We start from the raw sequence: 15,999 nt of genomic DNA, 5'->3' as shown, positions 1-15,999 counted from the left end.
ACTTTTTCATGTTTTCAAGTGTGGTGGTGGGCATGGCTACTTTTATAATGAAGAAAATGAATGAGCCCATTTTGCTTTTTCAGTAAGGGAGTTACACCGGACCTCTGAAGAGCCTTCTAGCTCTAGCATCTAAGCCTCTCTGATCTCAGATTTCAGTGGATTTTGAAATTAAAAGAAACCCCCCTCCCAAACCCGGAAATTGGCGCTGTGGTTCTCGGTAGTGAAGTGCCCGGGAAGGCTTTCAGCCGTCGCTGAGAGCGGTGGGGTTTTGCTGGCCACTGCTCTTCCCTGCACTTCTGGAAACCTTTCCTCCTGGAGCTCGGTTCTGCCCACCTCTCAGGAGGCAGGGCAGACCCCGAAGGCCTGAGGTCTGTCCCTGGCCAGCAGGCCTGCTGGCAGGACTTACTCCGGGATGCATAGAAGAGAGACTATTTTTGTTGTGGGGACTGAATGGTTGGCCTCTCTCCAAGAGCGCGTGCTTGTTGGTGTGGTTGATGTCTTGCCTCCTGCTGCTGTCTCCACCACTGCTTCAGAAAAACACTTGAGAACACATTTGTCTAGCGCCAGGAGCTTAAACCTGAGATGAGTGTACAGGGATGGGTGCTCTTTTATTCTTTCCTTCCCCCTTCTGGCCCCAGGAAGGGCACCAGCAGACCAGAGTGTGGCTAAACTGAAGGTGGACAGACTTCGCCTAGGGCTTTATTTGAAAGGGGTCCCGCCTCCTCACTAGTTGCAGAGAACCCAGTCCCAGTATCTGGGCTTCCTCAGCCTCCCCTAAGCTGGGGGAGCTGCCCTGGCCTTCAGCAGCTGGGGGGCGTTTGCTCAGAGCTGCACTTTGTCCCGCCTGCTGTCCAAATCTTTGATCAGTACAGCCTGAGAACAGTGACCTTCTCGGTTATTGCTTCAGGGCTTGACATGAGCCTGGCGTGTACGCAGATCCATATCCAGCCTTGTCAGGTTCCGCAGGTAAAGCCAGTGTCGCACATCAGCCTCCGGTGAGAAGGCTGTCACAGCAGGTGCCTCAGCCCATCGGCCCTTAGTTTGTGCAGAGGAGCCGCCGGAAACAGGGCCACCATGTGGCACAACTCCGGGGGCGGGGGCATTTACACTGGGCACTGGGGTCATTTATGTAGACAACAATCTATGTACAGCGCCTGCGGTTTTGTAGCGCGGTGACCCTGGCTCAAAGCCTGGTACCACCTGATACCGATGCATGGACCACGCTTCCTCACCAGCCATGGGTTGTCATCGGGCAGAACAGTAACAGAGTGCCCTTTGGGGCCTGGGCTGTGAGGACACGGCGTTCAATCTCTAGAGTCTAGACCAGGGGTCTCAAACTCAACTCAGCATGTGGGCCACAGAGCAAGATCACAGCCGTTCGGCGGGCCACACTAGGTCTACAAAAGGCAACTGTTACACAACACTTTTCTCACTGCAGTTGAAAACAAAAAAAAATCAGTACAACAAGCACAATCGTACATGCAGTTTACTCAGTGTCACAAAACGACCAGAAACTGTAGTTCTCATCACAACTGCTGTTAACTAAGCTAATATCTAGCTAGGATGCTAGAGAAATGAAAAATACAAGTAGGCCCCTAGGCTTACTTAATTTTATCCAAAATATTTTGAACTTCGTGGATTAGTCTGTGGGCCGCACAAACTTGTTCGGCGGGCCGCATGCAGCCCGCGGGTCGCAAGTTTGAGACCCCTGGTCTAGACCATCCAGTGCAGGACGAGCAGCCGCGCATGCAGTTTGAGGTGTAGACTCTGTCGGTCACCACAAGTACGCCATGTACTTTTTCTCAGCAACCTTGATTGCCCGACTTCTGTAGCCCTCCTCTTTGTCCATTTCTAATTTGGGGTTGTTTCCCCCCGTTCAGTTGCAGAGCTACTTTGCTGCATGTGAAGACGAGACCCCCGCCATCCGGAACCACGACAAGGTCCTGCAGCGTCTGTGTGAGCACTTGGACCACGCCCTGCTGTATGGGTGAGCGGCGACAGTCCCTGGAGAAGACAGTAGGGCACAACAGGGCATGGCTGAGGCCACGCTTAGCCTCCAGAGAGAAGTCCCCAGCCTTGCCCGCCTTTTATTTCTTCTTTCCCTTGGCAGAAGGGTCCCAGGCTGTCTGTAGTTATCCTGGTAAATTGTCTCTGAGCAGGCATAAATGACCAGGGAGAGAATTAGCAGCAGACAAAACAGTGGTGTGGAGGCAGGAAGGGATGCTGTTGCCAGTGGGTCCCTCTGGGGACCCATTGCTTTCGGCCTTGAGCTCACGGCTGACACAGCTGGTAGACCAGCTGACTGCATCTTCCCAGCAGAGCCCTGCTTAGGTAACAGCAGCTCCTGTCCTATTTTCTCAGACTGCAAGACCTCTCATCTGGCTACTGGGTGCTCGTGGTGCATTTCACCCGGAGAGAAGCCATCAGACAGATTGAGGTGCTGCAGCACGTGGCCACCAACCTGGGACGCAGTGAGTAGTACCAGATTGATGTTGGGAGGGACCAGCTCTGCCATCCCTGTGGGTGGCTAGGGGCTCAGGTGTGGCCTCCCGATCAACCCTGGGAGGCTGACTGCCTATGATGTCCAGAGGCAGCGGGGTACTCAAATGCCAGTGCCCTCCATGAGGCCCCTCTTCCCCCCGCCTATGGCAGTCTGTTGGGCATTGTGGGTGGGGCAAAGGAGGGCGAAACGCTGACGAGAACCAGACTCCTGGCAAACCCCAGCCTGAGCGCAGAATGAGTCTCGCTTCCTTCCCTGAGCGAGGATCAGTGTTAGCCGACAGGATCACGCAGAATCATTGAATTTATCAACCCACCCAAAGTGTGCAATCTGCCCCATTGATCAGAGCTTCATGGGCAGCCACAGGCTAGGGTTTGACTGGGAAAAGGAAGATTTCAGGGTCCAGAGGCAAGGCTGTCGGAGTGCATGGTCCCCTTGGCTACTCTTTCTTTCCTTCCTGCGCTTGCTTGGCCAGAAAGCCGGCACCCTGGCAGACCTTCCTCCCAGTGACTCCTGCCCTGTTCGCAGGCCGGGCCTGGCTGTACCTGGCCCTCAACGAGAACTCCCTGGAGAGCTACCTGCGGCTGTTCCAGGAGAACATGGGCCTGCTGCACAAGTACTATGTCAGGTGAGTGTCCGCTCTGCCTCACGTCACCCCAGAGCTGCCCTTGCACCACGTCCCAGAGACTCTTGTCACATGTGGGCACCAGGGTATGCCACATCAGAGGCCTAGCCTGGCATTGCATGCTGAGGACACATGCCACGGGGCCATCAGAGCCTGTCCTGTGGCAGCTCTGGCCAGGAGTCCTGGTAATCCTACTGGGCTCGTGTCAAGCAGTTTGGTGCTCTGCCTGATCCTCAGATGCAACTAGAATGTACACCCTGGGCTGGGGTTGCTGCAGGGACAAAGTATTTATAGCAGCTGTTGCGAGCCAGATGGGCCTTAGACTGCAGGTCCACATCTGAAAGCACACACGGTGAAGTGCTGTGTGGCCCCAAACCCAGGAAAAGAATGCTGGAAAGGGGTGGGTGCAGGTTGCATCAGGCTGGGTCCCCTCCGGGACTGCAATGTCACATGTCACATTTCATCACAGCCGACTTATTGGTGAGGGAGGGCCAAGCTGGTAACTAGACCCAGAACCACCATCGTCCCTTCTTGTGTCTCACAGGAATGCCCTGGTCTGCAGCCATGATCACCTGACTCTCTTCCTGACCTTGGTATCTGGGCTGGAGTTCATTCGATTTGACCTTGATTTGGTGAGACCCATGGCTTTCACTGCTTTCGGGGGCAGAGGAGTGGGTGGGCCGGGCACGTGGTTTCATTTCCCAGGTCCCTCTCAGGGAGCCCACTGGGTGTCACGGGGCCTGAGCAGGAGTCAGGGTCTGAACAGTGGGACTGAGGGGAAGAGGGTGATTTTTTTTTAAGTGAGAGAGGTGGGAAGACAGACAGGAAAAGACTGCAACTCATGTTGCAGCATCTTAGTTCATTGATTGCTTTCTCATGTGTGCCTTGATTAGGGGCTCTGATGAGCCAGTGACCCCTTGCTCAAGCCAGTGATCTTTGGTTCAAGCCAGCAGCCTTGGCTTCAAGCCAGAGACCTTTGGGCTCAAGCCAGTGACCATGGGATCATGTCTATGCTCTCATGCTCAAGCTGGTGACCCTGTGCTCAAGCCAGCAACCCCACACTCAAATTAGTGAGCCCATATTCAAGCTGGCAACCTTGGGGTTTCAAACCTGGGTCCTCAGCATCCCAGGCCGACACTCTATCCACTGCGCCACCGCCACCATCTTGTCAGGCATCCTCTCTTGATACAAGGCCAGATTTCCCGGTTCAGCTGACTCCTGGAGAAAAGCCACGCTGCCTAGAGCAGGTTAGCGCTGAGGCACTCTCCTTGATGTTTAGGACGTGTGTGTTTGAGAGGGACAAGACAAATTCATCCCTGCGCCTCCTGGGGTCCTGGAATTGTCACCAGCACTGTATTCCCTGGACTCCCTCCTCACGTTGTCATGCGTCCCTCACTATCACACACTAGAGAAATACGGTGCTAGCCCAGAACAAGCCAAAGGGGCCCAGAGCACCTCGCAGACTCAGACTTACCAAGACGATGCAGCTTCCCCGTCATACTAGAAGCACCTGCCAGGGGTCCTTCCCTGGCAGCAGACTGGAAAGGAACTTAGCTACTGAAAAGTCACAGAAATCAGGGAAAATAAGCAAGGAAGGGTTAGAAGGCATCGCTGGGCTCTGTCATCTCTGTCAACCTCAGGTCCAGCTTTAATAGCCACAACCATTCACATTACTCTTTTTAGCAGCTTGTTCCTGAATTTAGTGCCTTAAGCCCATTGGTTTCCCAAAGAAAAACTGGATTAGGGGAGGGTGTGACAGGCAGATGACGGCTCCCGCACGTGGACTCTGCCGACCAGGGAAGCCCTTGTTTCCAGCCCCCGCGAGAACCCCCGCCACCCAGACCTGCCTTTCCCCCTCTCTCCTCAGGACGCCCCTTACTTAGACTTGGCGCCCTACATGCCCGACTACTACAAACCACAGCACCTGCTGGACTTTGAAGACCGCCTTCCCAGCTCGGTCCATGGCTCGGACAGCCTGTCCCTCAACTCCTTCAACTCTGTCACCTCCACCAACCTGGAGTGGGACGACAGTGCAATTGCCCCATCCAGTGAGGGTAAGTGGTCCCGGGGCAGAAAGGACCCAGCCTCTGCCATGAAACTGATTCTAGAGCCACTAGCGCCCGGCCGGGTGACGTCCTTCTTGCTTAGTTTTGGTCTGATACTGAAATCAAAGTTGCATAGGGTCGGCTGTTTTCCCAGACCTTCATTTCCTCCATGTCCCTGTGGTGGCTGAAAAACTGGTTCAGGACAGAAAAAGCCAAACAATCTTATAAATGTTAGGACCCTTTTCCCAAAGGCTACAGCCACACGCCGGGCAGTTTTTCTGAGTGAGGGCGGATTAGCAGTGTGACCTGGAACCTTCCCGTCACGTAGGGGTGAGCGTTCCTGCCCTGGGGACGTTGTCCTGCCCTAGATCCTCACCAGAAAGAGGCCAAGGAACTACTGGAAAGAGAAGAAGACCAGATAGATGCAAAGTTTAGGGAGAAGCCTGCCACCATTTTTCATGAATCCATTCGATTTCTGGGTCCCTCCTGCACTTGCTAGGGTTTCAGCAGCAGTTGTACCCATTGCATCAGAGACTGAGAAGGAATGTCTTCATGTCCTGATAACATTTGGGGTCTGGATCCAAAAACTTATTGGAACAGCCTGGCTCCCTTCCAGCCTCAGGTCTCAGTGTTCATTTACAAAGCTGGCCGTTTCCCCCTCCATCCATCCCATGTGGAAAACCAGATGTCTCCATCCCTGCGCCCCACCGCACCCCCAGGGAAGGGTCTCCAAGCCCCAGTTCAGCCCCTGGGACTCCCTAGAATTGCATCAGCTTTGAGACCTTGACCTTCTGTATTTCTAATTGTGCCATGGGCCGTGTCTCAGGAAGAGGGCAGTCACTTTCAGACTTGCTGCTAGCAAGACTCGGATTACTCCTTGTATAAGCGGCAGAAAGTGGCTCAGTCTCCTTGGGCTGGGTTTATGGGCTGACTCAGAGAAGACAGAGGGACGGGCCTCTAAGGAGCACCCCCCATCTCAGCTGCTGGGTACGGAGGGAGGGAAGACAAGAGATAGAAAAGATGGTCAGGTGCAGGTGGCCCCCATTCTTCTCCACCAGAACGTCTTCCCAGCTGGTTGGAGGCCTCCAGGCCGGTGCCTGAGCTGGGGCAGCCGGGGTCCTAATACGTTCCTCTGAGGTTGGTTATCGGAGGAAATGTAGAAAGTTTCCTTTTTTCCCCCCTCTCTTGTTTTCTCCATGTCTCCCACCCTGGTGCCCCCACCCTCCCTGTCCGTCCACTGCCTGTTTCTAATCTTCAGTTTTGTCCCCGTTTTTGTAGATTATGATTTTGGAGATGTGTTTCCAGCAGTGCCGTCTGTACCCAGCACAGACTGGGAAGGTGGGCCGAGTCCGCTCTTACCCTCTTTTCCTGTTTTTGCAACGTTTCCATGCCAAGCTTGCTGCATGATTCAAAATCAGCTCATTATTTATAATAATGTCAATGATCATAATAAAGCCAAGTTTGGTGTTCTGATCGATGGAATTCTGCAGTAGGAGGACTCGACCATTAGCCCTAGGCAAATTCCTTGTCCCGTGGCCTTGTGGAGCCACTAAGGGACTGCTTTTCAGAGACACACAGGTCACTCTTCCTGATTCCGATGCCAGTTCGATGTAACCACTAGATGTGCACAGGGAACCAGCATGTGGGGCACTGGTGGCCTGACCCAGCGAGTGGAGACTTGTTCTGGAAAGTCATGCCTTTGAACATGTGGGTTGTAAATTCCTGTAGGTCAGATGTTTTCCTGCATCAGGAAGCAAAGGCAGAGGGCTTGATTCTTTCAGTCCGTTCTTAATGGCTTCCTCTTGGATTTTTTGAAAGAGATTGAGGTCTAAATGAGGGAAATTGCCAGTACAGGTGAAACTTCCTACCGGGAAATTTCTCTTTAAGTTTTACGCCAAATTAAACTAAACTCCGCCCACCCTCCCACAATGTCCACTAGGTGGCAGTAGTGCTTGGGCATTTTCCTGCCTGAAACCCCCACATCTGGACTTGTGGGAATTTGTGAAGCTCTTCTTTACATTCCCATGATTACTCAAAGCATAGGGCACGTTTCTGAGAAGGTTGATGCTTCCTCCTTAAATCTGAGGCCATAATCAGAACCCTGTATTACAGACCCTCTTGCAGAGAGAGAGAGAGAGAGAGAGAGAGAGACATATATATATATATATATATTGCTCTCCCCAGTGCTCCGGAGCAAGCCCCCCTTATTAGAGCCGTGATCTCTAAGTAATGGATGACAGGTGATTTTTCTCCCCAAGTATCATGTATGAAATCACTTAAGTTTGAGGGAAATAAGATGACATTGGGAAAAATAAATTGTCATCTGGCCAAGAGAGTAGCATCAGAGTCCCACGTGCAGCTGACATTGGCTGGAAATCCAGAATTCCATCATGACATCATTTGTCCTCTCAGCCTCTCTTGCAGCCGACGTGCTGGGCGTTGACATTTCCCCTCTGGTCCTAACAACTAACCCCTCCTGACCCAGCTACCTGTTGCCTGTTGTGGTTGCTTGACCAGCGGGGCCTGACCTCCCTCTGCAGCCCCACAGAGCTCCCTGTGGCCTGAGAACTAACAGCCCAGTCGCACCGCTTGCTCAGGCTGGCCGGGTTCCAGAGCAGGGTGAGATTTGTCCCAGCGGTGATCTCCAGCTTTTGAGTCCTCGGGCACCAAAAATGTCCTGAACCCACAGTGGCCTGTCCCTTGGGGAGGCTTGGTCTTCTCCTGAGACCAGGAGGAAATCAGGACTTGCAGGCAGCTCCAAACTCTGGGCCCCTGGGTCAGGTTTGGGGCCACTGTCCCATGGTCTTCAGCTCATTTGCAGGACTGGTGGGTACTTGACATCCATCACGTCCGGTGGTCTGCTCGCTTACCTCTCGGACTCCTCCATTGAGCAACTGCAGATGTCCAGGGGCTGGAACAAGAGTGTGTGGGCTTGGCAAGAACCTTCTCTGAGACGGAAGGGCAAGGTTTTCTGCCTCTGAGAACTGAGGCGCTGTGGTCCCAGGACATCAGAAGAAAGTCTCATCGGTTGCCAGTGTTTTTCCAGCAGAGCTGGCAATTGCCTTTAGCCCCCTCCTTTGTCCTTATATTAAAAGACAATGTACTTTTTAAAAATATATGAATGGTGTGCTGTGTCAGCAGACAGCCGCCAGTGGTTTCCAAGATGCACTAGGCAGCTGACTGCAGCTGGGCCCTTCCGGATGAGGCTGAGGGTGGCAAGCAGGCTTGCCACGTCTCCCGGGCAGATAATGGCCCATAAGATGTGCATAGGGTAGCTAATGGAGCGTGAACAGCCTCACCATTAACCCTCACCCAGGCTGTTCCACCAGCGGGGCCTCCGTTCTCTGCTTGGGCAGTTCCAATCTGCCACCAGATAAATGGCCCATGTGCTTTTCCTGCTGCTGCTCCCTCCTCTCTCTGTCCTCCTATTCCAGTGACCTGGGAAGGACTGCTGGGGTCACCTACTCCGCTCTGACAGGGCAGCATCATTCCCCACCCATCCTCTCCCTGGGGGGTGGGGCGGGGGGCCAGTGTGCACCTGAGGCAAAATGAAACGGAGTTCCTAGCACTCCCTTTAAAGGGGCACCTGGTCCTGCCCTCTGGAGTGTGCTGGCGGGTTGTCAGGAAGAGAAGCAGCCGCTGAAGGCCCACCAGCCATCTGTTGGGGGCAGACCCTCGGCACACTTTTCTTGTCCCCTTCACCTTTCTCTCTCTCTCTCTCCCCTGTGCTCTGGCTCTTTCTCTGTGTTCCACCCTCTCTCCTCCCCTCCCCTCTCCTCCCCTCCCCTCTCCTCCCCTCCCCTCTTCTCCCCTCCCCTCCCCTCCCCTCCCCTCCCCTCCCCTTCTCTCTCCTCTCTGCCTCTGCCTTCGGCCCTGCATCCTCATGTTCTCTGATTTCAGTTCACTCTTTTGCTCCTTGTTATCTGCCCCCGTGGGGGGCCCTTCAGAGGACTGTGGGTATCTCAGCCCTGCCAGTGCCTTGTGGTGCTGAAGGGGCCGCCGGGTACCCCCTCTAACGCCCCCTGGTGGAGGTCCCTGGCCTCCCCTGACAGGTGTGCGGCCCGTCTCCTCTTTAGACACTGAGCTCATCATCCTTGAGGGGCTTTAGTTTGGAGCTCTTAACTCAACTTGGCCAAACTGCTGTGGCTCTCGAGGGCTCCCAGCGGTAGTGATAATGGTGGTCCCCCTAAGTTGCTTTTAAAGAAGAAATCCCGTGTCCTGTCGGGTTGGGGCTTCTACTCTTGAAAGAGGGCCACCCCAACCAGACTTCCCTGGGGAGAACTCGCCTGCCATCCTCAAGAGGGAAGGCGTACCCTGGGGGCCCAGGGCCCCAGATGGCACCTGACGGCCTTGTCCTATCCCGGCTCTCCCAGACGGAGACCTCACAGACACTGTCAGCGGCCCCCGCTCCACCGCCTCCGACCTGACCAGCAGCAAAGCTTCCGCCAGGAGTCCCACCCAGCGCCACAACCCCTTCAATGAAGACCAGGCCGAGACCGTCTCGTCCTCCGACACCACCCCTGTGCACACCGCCTCCCAGGAGAAGGTGGAGGCCCACACCCCGGAACCGCCGGACGCCTGCACCGAGCTCGAGGTCATCAGGTCAGCAAGGGCAGGGGGAGGTCAGCTGAGCATCCTGGTGTCCATTCTTTCTGCTCCTAACATCATGTTTCAGTCCACGCAGGCAGCCGGGCAGCGCCTGGACACCAGGCACCCCCTTTCTTAGTAGTACTTTGAGCAAGAGGAAATAGCAGGCCCGGAAGACAAGAGACACAGGCAACAGCCATGCTGGTTCTGGGGCCTGTGCAGGCTGCTGGGGCATCTGTCCAGTCCACCCAGGACCAGAAAGCACTTTAAACTGGACTTCTCTCCAAGGGGGTTCTTGGGCCTCAGTGCACAGTTTCTGAGATTTGGACTAATTCTAGTTCAGCAAGGCTCAGTCAAAGAAAGGTATCTTTGTCATATCAGTAGGAACGTGGAAGGGGAGGAGGAGGTGGATGACAAGTTGGGAAGCTCTTGGCCCAAACCTCCTGGCCTCCCTGGGTCTTGCTCGTGAAACTGCACACTGAGTAAGAAGACGTGCATGTCAAACGGCCCCGGAGGCTTGCTTGCCCGAGACAGGGGAGTTGCCCTCCAGTGACTGGAGTGAGGGGTCCCCCTCCCACAGGCTGGTTCGAGTCCAGAGCAGCTTGAGCTGCTCAGACCGAGGGTCACTTAGCCAGGCCCACTCCAGCTAACTTGGGACCAAAGAGTAGGTGCCAAGAGTTTGAGCCCAAAAGGCTTTGAGTGTATTTCTGGCTGAATTGTCCACAATGATACCTAATGGGAAGTGAGATCAGCTACTAAGGAAAAGGCTAAGCAGAGGGGCCATTGGTCTGACCAACCGTGGCCTGTTTCTGCTCCCTGGAGCACCGCTGGCTGGATTGCAGGACCCACCGGGGGGGGTCCCCTGGCTGCTGCCCTCTGTGCCTCCTCAGGCTGGCCTCTGCCCCCTCTCTCAGCCATGAGGCGACCTCAGGGCCTGAGCTGCTGCCACTGCCCCCGGCCCAAGGCCCCGCACCCAGCACTGCCCCGGACCACTGACGTTCTGGCCATGCTCTTTGAGGTCACACACCCAGGGCCACCTCTTTTAATCCTGCCCCTCTAAATTCCCCCAGTACTGTGGTGCTCGCATGTTACTTCTCCCCATTACTTCTGTCCCAGGGTCACCAAGAAAAAGAAAACTGGCAAGAAGAAGAAGACAAGATCAGATGAGGAAGCAAGTCCACTTCACCCAGCCTCTGCCCAGCACACCAGTGCCAGGAGAGGGGACGATGACAGCCATGGCAGCAGCCCCGGCCCTGGGCGGGGCTCCCCAGACACCACCTGTGCCTCCCCCCCGGAGAAGGGAGAGGGGCCCAGCAGCACAGCTGAGAGCGGCGAGCACTCAGAGCCCAACCAGATGGACCTGCTGATCCCCGAAATGAAGGACACCTCCATGGAGCGCTTGGGGCAGCCCCTGAGTAAGGTCATCGACCAGCTCAATGGGCAGCTGGACCCTCGCACCTGGCGCTCCCACGGCGAGCCCCCAGACCAGTCCTTTCGGACTGGCTCTCCGGGGGACGCCCCGGAGAGGCCGCCATTTTGTGACTTTAGTGAGGGGCTTCCGGCCCCAATGGACTTCTACCGCTTTACCGTCGAGAGTCCAAGCACTGTTACATCAGGTGGCAGCAACCATGACCCTGCAGGGCCTAGCCAACCGCTGCATGTTTCTAGTAGCCCTGCGGCTGCTGGCCAAAAAGAAGAGGGAGGAGGAGGAGGAGAGGGACTGGCGCCTCGGCCCCTAGAGGACACCCAGGGGGAGGCTCAGGAGCCAGACACCCAAGAACTGAAGACCCAGTTGCCCCCGGTCGGTGAGGGGCCTGTGCCCGAGCGGGAGCCTGGGACGCAGGAGGCTCTTTGCCAGCCCAAGCGAGACCAGCCCAGCCCGTGCCCGAGCAGCGCGGAGGACTCTGGGGTGGATGAGGGGCAGGGGAGCCCTTCTGAGATGTCCCACTCGGCAGAGTTCCGGTGAGCAAGGCTTCTGTGCTGCTTGTGTGAGAGACACTCTCAGTCCTTGAAGCAGGGGGCACTGGGTGTCTGTCCCCCAAACAAACCAAGCGTAACTCCCAGAAGACCTGACCTAGGATGGGAGGAAGGAAGGGGTGTGATCCCCCGCCCCCCCATTTGGCTCCTGGTGAGGGGGCAGAGCCATTATAACTTCACTGCTTCTGGGTGCCTGTCCCTCCTCCCGGTGCCCAGTGCCCATCTGCCTCTGGGTGGGTGTACCACCCCCCGTGGCCGTACCCCTTCCGGGTTCCCATACCGCCCCCGGGTGGCCATATTGCCTCTTGGTGGGTGTACCGCCTCCGGGTACGTGTACCACCTCTGAGTGCCCATACTGCCCCCAGGTAGCTATACCTCCTCTGGGTGGGTGTACCACCCCCCCCCCCCGGTGGCATACCCCTTCCAGGTTCCCATACCGCCCCCCGGGGGGGCCATATCGCCTCTTGGTGGGTGTACCGCCTCCGGGTACGTGTACCGTCTCCGAGTGCCCGTACCGCCCCCAGGTAGCTATACCTCCTCTGGGAGGCTGTACCATCTCTGGGTGCCTGTACCTCCTCTTTGTACATGTATCTCCTTTCTGTGCCTGTTTTGCCTCTCCCACCCCGCCTCAGCCTGACACCTCACCCTCCTGTACTTGTCCCTCTCACAGAGTAGACAACAATCACTTACTCCTGCTGATGATCCATGTGTTTCGAGAAAACGAAGAGCAGCTCTTCAAAGTAAGTCCCAGGAACTCAGAATGAATAATGAACGAGAGCCAGCAAGGCCGGGGCGGGAGAGGATGGGCCACTGAGCTGGTTCAGAGGGCGGGGCGTGCTCCCGGGGGGCGGGGCAGGGTGGGAGCCGCAGGGCCTGACCCGCGCTTGCTTTGGGCTGCAGATGATCCGGATGAGCACAGGGCACATGGAGGGCACACTGCAGCTGCTGTACGTGCTGCTCACCGACTGCTACGTGTACCTGCTCCGAAAAGGTGCCTGCCGCCCCTGTCCCCAAGCCCCCCACACACCGGGTGTCTCAGCTGCCTGGCGTGTGGTGATGGAAACACTCCAGCGGAAGGTGTCCCTAGCAGTCCCAGCAGCCCCAAGACATGAACCTGGAGCCTCCTCTATATGAGCACTCATGTCCTCTTCCACTTCAGATCACAGGGCACAGGCTGGTCTTCTGGAGAGAGGAGCCAGAGCTTAGAAAATGGATCGGGGGGAGGGAAAGAGGCCACTGTGGGTAATAAGCATTCGGGTCTCCTCTCTTAGGGGCCACAGAGAAGCCATACCTGGTGGAAGAGGCCATTTCTTACAATGAACTTGACTACGTGTCGGTGAGTTCAGACTTGACAGTTGGTGTTTGCTGTAGGGCAGGGCTCCTCCGGCCACCCACCCACCCACAGGGCCGCAGAGCAAGGCAGGACCCCTGCCTCAGCCCTCCCGGCCAGGGGCCAGCTCATCTCTTGAGCAGCTTCTGTCCATGGTGTCAGGATAAGAGCCAAGCCTGAGGACGCCTCTCCGTCTGCCGTGTTTCTGACTCTCCCTCCCTAACTCGGCCAGGGTCCTGGGCCTCTGGAGCTTTACCTCGTGGCCACCCCAGGGCGTGCTTCCTCCCTCCCCAGCCGGCCCTCAGTCTGGCCATGGCTGCCTCTTCTGCCAGGCAGCAGCCAAGCCCCGTGTGCATGTGGGGTGTGGTTTCTGGCAGGTGGGCCTGGACCAGCAGACGGTGAAGCTAGTGTGCACCAACCGCAGGAAGCAGTTTCTGCTGGACACGGCTGACGTGGCCCTGGCTGAGTGAGTGCCGCTCCCCGCCATCCCCTGAACCGGAGAATCGGCATGGGCCCCTGGGGGGGGGGGGTCGTGCCCTGGACTTCCCGCCGTCAGGGGTGGAGGGTAGGAAATGGCTTAAAAAGAAGGGAAGAACAGAGATATGTTCCCTCGGGAACCTGCAGTCTGGTCAGAGGCATGGAGATGAACAGACATGCTGAGCAGTTAAGTCGTGGTCAACCCCGGTGACCAACAGAGAGGAAGGGGCTGGCATGCGTTACCCAGCAGGAAAGAGCACATGCCTTGCTGCTGGACCACAGTGTGTCCCCACGGAAGGCCACACGGAAACTGCACGTAATAAGATTGTGCTGTTGTTCAGGTCCAACCATATCCCCTGGTCCAGTCTTCACTCACTGTCAAAACCCAAGCCCCTTGGCCATTGGCAATAGTTAAGCCTTTTCCACTCACAAACTAGATGACCGTGTTCTGCGGTCACATCACTGCTCCTCCTGCTGCCTTGGGCTCTGGTGCCAGCCAGGTCCCTCCCCCAAGATTCGGTGACGCATGAGGCCAGGAGCCCTGGGCAGTAAGCCCCGTCCGTGGGAGGGGTGGGGGCCGCCCCAGCCTCTGACAGCAGGTCCCCCTTGTGCAGGTTCTTCTTGGCTTCTCTGAAGTCAGCCATGATCAAAGGCTGTCGAGAGCCACCCTACCCCAGCATCCTGACTGATGCCACCATGGAGAAGCTGGCACTGGCCAAATTCGTGGCCCAGGAGTCTAAGTGTGAGGCAAGAAACTGGGGAGGAGGTGGGAGGAGGGGTGCTGTCCCTGAAATGCCAGCCCTAGTATTAGTGTCAAGAGGTACAAGTCGAGGTCTTTAGCATTTCTCCATCACCCCCTCCCCACTTGGGGTATGTCCTTGCTTTCTCAGTAGCCGCTTCTCTTTTTTTCTTTTTTAATCTGAGGACAGTGAAACAAGGAAGGGCTAAAGATGGAAGAAGCAGGAGAGCCTGGGTGGGGGCTGCTCTGGCTCCGTGGGAAGTCAGAGACATATTCCTGGGGTTAGCCCCCCCCCCCCCGGGCAAGCTGTGACCTCCCGGTGCTCCCTGGCTGCAGGTCTCCCGGGGACCCTCCAGGTTTAGAGAGGCACACCTGTGGGGGTAGAAGGGGGAAGGGAAAGGTGTGGGTGTGTTCCCAGGAGGGAGAGCGCCCCTCACTGGCCACTTCTGGTGCTGGCCCAGACCTCACATCTCTGTCCACTGCCCCCTCCCCAGGTGACCGCTGTTACTGTGCACTTCTACGGGCTTGTACACTGGGAGGACCCCACGGACGAGTCCCTGGGCCCTGTCCCCTGCCACTGCTCACCCCCCGAGGGTGCCATCACCAAAGAAGGCATGCTGTATTACAAGGCGGGCACCTCCTACCTGGGCAAGGAGCACTGGAAGGCTTGCTTCGTGGTGCTCAGGTGGGAGCCCCGCCTGCTCCAGCCTCTCCCAGGGCTGAGGTTGTGGGCTGTCAGGTCCCCAGTAGGGAGCTCTTTGCAGCAAGCCACTGAAACAAAGCCCCAAGGGGGCGGCTCCCTCCTTCAGGGCTCTGGAGGATACAGTTCCGGGGTTATCAGAGCTTCTCTGTAAAGCCAGCCCTCTGGGGGGCCCAGAGGAGCCTGCTAGGATGGCTCAGGAGAAGACCGAGGCTGGGCTGCCTGGAGCTGTCCCCATGTCCCCATGTACTGAGGGAGCAGCGCTCCCTGCCGTCCCTCTGCAGTTCTTCACCCTCCCTGCCATAGAAGACAGGCCACCACCCCCCACCTCCTTGGCCTCTGGGATTCAAGGCTTCAGCTCCTGGGGAGTCCCAGAGATCTGGGTTCCACCTGGCCCCATTTCTGGGACAGGCCTCACCTCTGCCATGTTGTGCCCCTGCAGCAACGGGATCCTCTACCAGTATCCTGACCGCACCGATGTCACACCCCTGCTATCGGTGAACATGGGGTGAGTGGCCCCCTCGACCTCACCCCATCTGGCAGCCCTGACTGTGCTCTGAGGCCTGCTGAGCTCAGAGGACTGCAGGAACCCAAGGGAGGGGAGGGGAGAAGAGGGGAGGAGAGGCGAGGCAGCATCCTCTCAGGGAAGCAAGAGTTTCTTCTTGCCTGGAAAGGGGCTGGTCTCATAAGGGAGGCAGGCCCCCAGTCTGACAGGGGAGGCAGTACTTCAGTCTGACAGGGGAGGCAGACCCTCGGTCTGACAGGGGAGGCAGACCCTCGGTCTGACAGGGGAGGCAGTCCTTCGGTCTGACAGGGGAGGCAGTCCTTCGGTCTGACAGGGGAGGCAGACCCTCGGGGAGGCAGTCCTTCAGTCTGACAGGGGAGGCAGTCCTTCAGTCTGGCAGGGGAGGCAGTCCTTCAGTCTGGCAGGGGAGGCAGTCCTTCAGTCTGACAGGGGAGGCAGTCCCTCAGTCTGACAGGGGAGGCAGTCCCTCAGTCTGACAGGGGAAGCAGTCCTT

General features: G+C 56.9%; 1 protein-coding gene and 1 long non-coding RNA gene across 3 annotated transcripts in view; one reads left to right on the top strand and one right to left on the bottom strand.

Annotated features, from left to right (window-relative positions):
• The window catches only part of PLEKHM2 (pleckstrin homology and RUN domain containing M2), a 44,799-nt gene that overhangs the window by 25,761 nt on the left and 3,039 nt on the right, over positions 1-15,999 (top strand). The window contains exons 2-16 of one of the 2 annotated variants that reach the window (XM_066270359.1): positions 1,881-1,987; positions 2,362-2,471; positions 3,029-3,128; positions 3,670-3,757; positions 4,993-5,179; positions 6,449-6,508; positions 9,544-9,772; positions 10,874-11,719; positions 12,405-12,474; positions 12,635-12,725; positions 13,006-13,070; positions 13,442-13,530; positions 14,156-14,288; positions 14,775-14,965; positions 15,423-15,488. In XM_066270359.1, coding sequence (XP_066126456.1) covers positions 1,881-1,987; positions 2,362-2,471; positions 3,029-3,128; positions 3,670-3,757; positions 4,993-5,179; positions 6,449-6,508; positions 9,544-9,772; positions 10,874-11,719; positions 12,405-12,474; positions 12,635-12,725; positions 13,006-13,070; positions 13,442-13,530; positions 14,156-14,288; positions 14,775-14,965; positions 15,423-15,488 — 2,432 coding nt within the window. The remainder of the gene's footprint in view (positions 1-1,880; positions 1,988-2,361; positions 2,472-3,028; positions 3,129-3,669; positions 3,758-4,992; positions 5,180-6,448; positions 6,509-9,543; positions 9,773-10,873; positions 11,720-12,404; positions 12,475-12,634; positions 12,726-13,005; positions 13,071-13,441; positions 13,531-14,155; positions 14,289-14,774; positions 14,966-15,422; positions 15,489-15,999) is intronic. The other variant, XM_066270360.1, reaches the window with a different exon arrangement.
• Positions 14,296-15,475, bottom strand: LOC136331607 (uncharacterized). The gene is made up of 3 exons (XR_010730511.1): positions 15,399-15,475; positions 14,925-15,093; positions 14,296-14,652 (listed from the first exon to the last, which is right to left on the bottom strand). It is a non-coding gene; the product is annotated as an uncharacterized lncRNA (long non-coding RNA).

This window comes from Saccopteryx bilineata, chromosome 3 (assembly GCF_036850765.1).
Source record: "Saccopteryx bilineata isolate mSacBil1 chromosome 3, mSacBil1_pri_phased_curated, whole genome shotgun sequence".
NCBI classification, from domain to species: domain Eukaryota; kingdom Metazoa; phylum Chordata; class Mammalia; order Chiroptera; family Emballonuridae; genus Saccopteryx; species Saccopteryx bilineata.
This window is presented reverse-complemented; position numbering and strand designations above follow the sequence as displayed.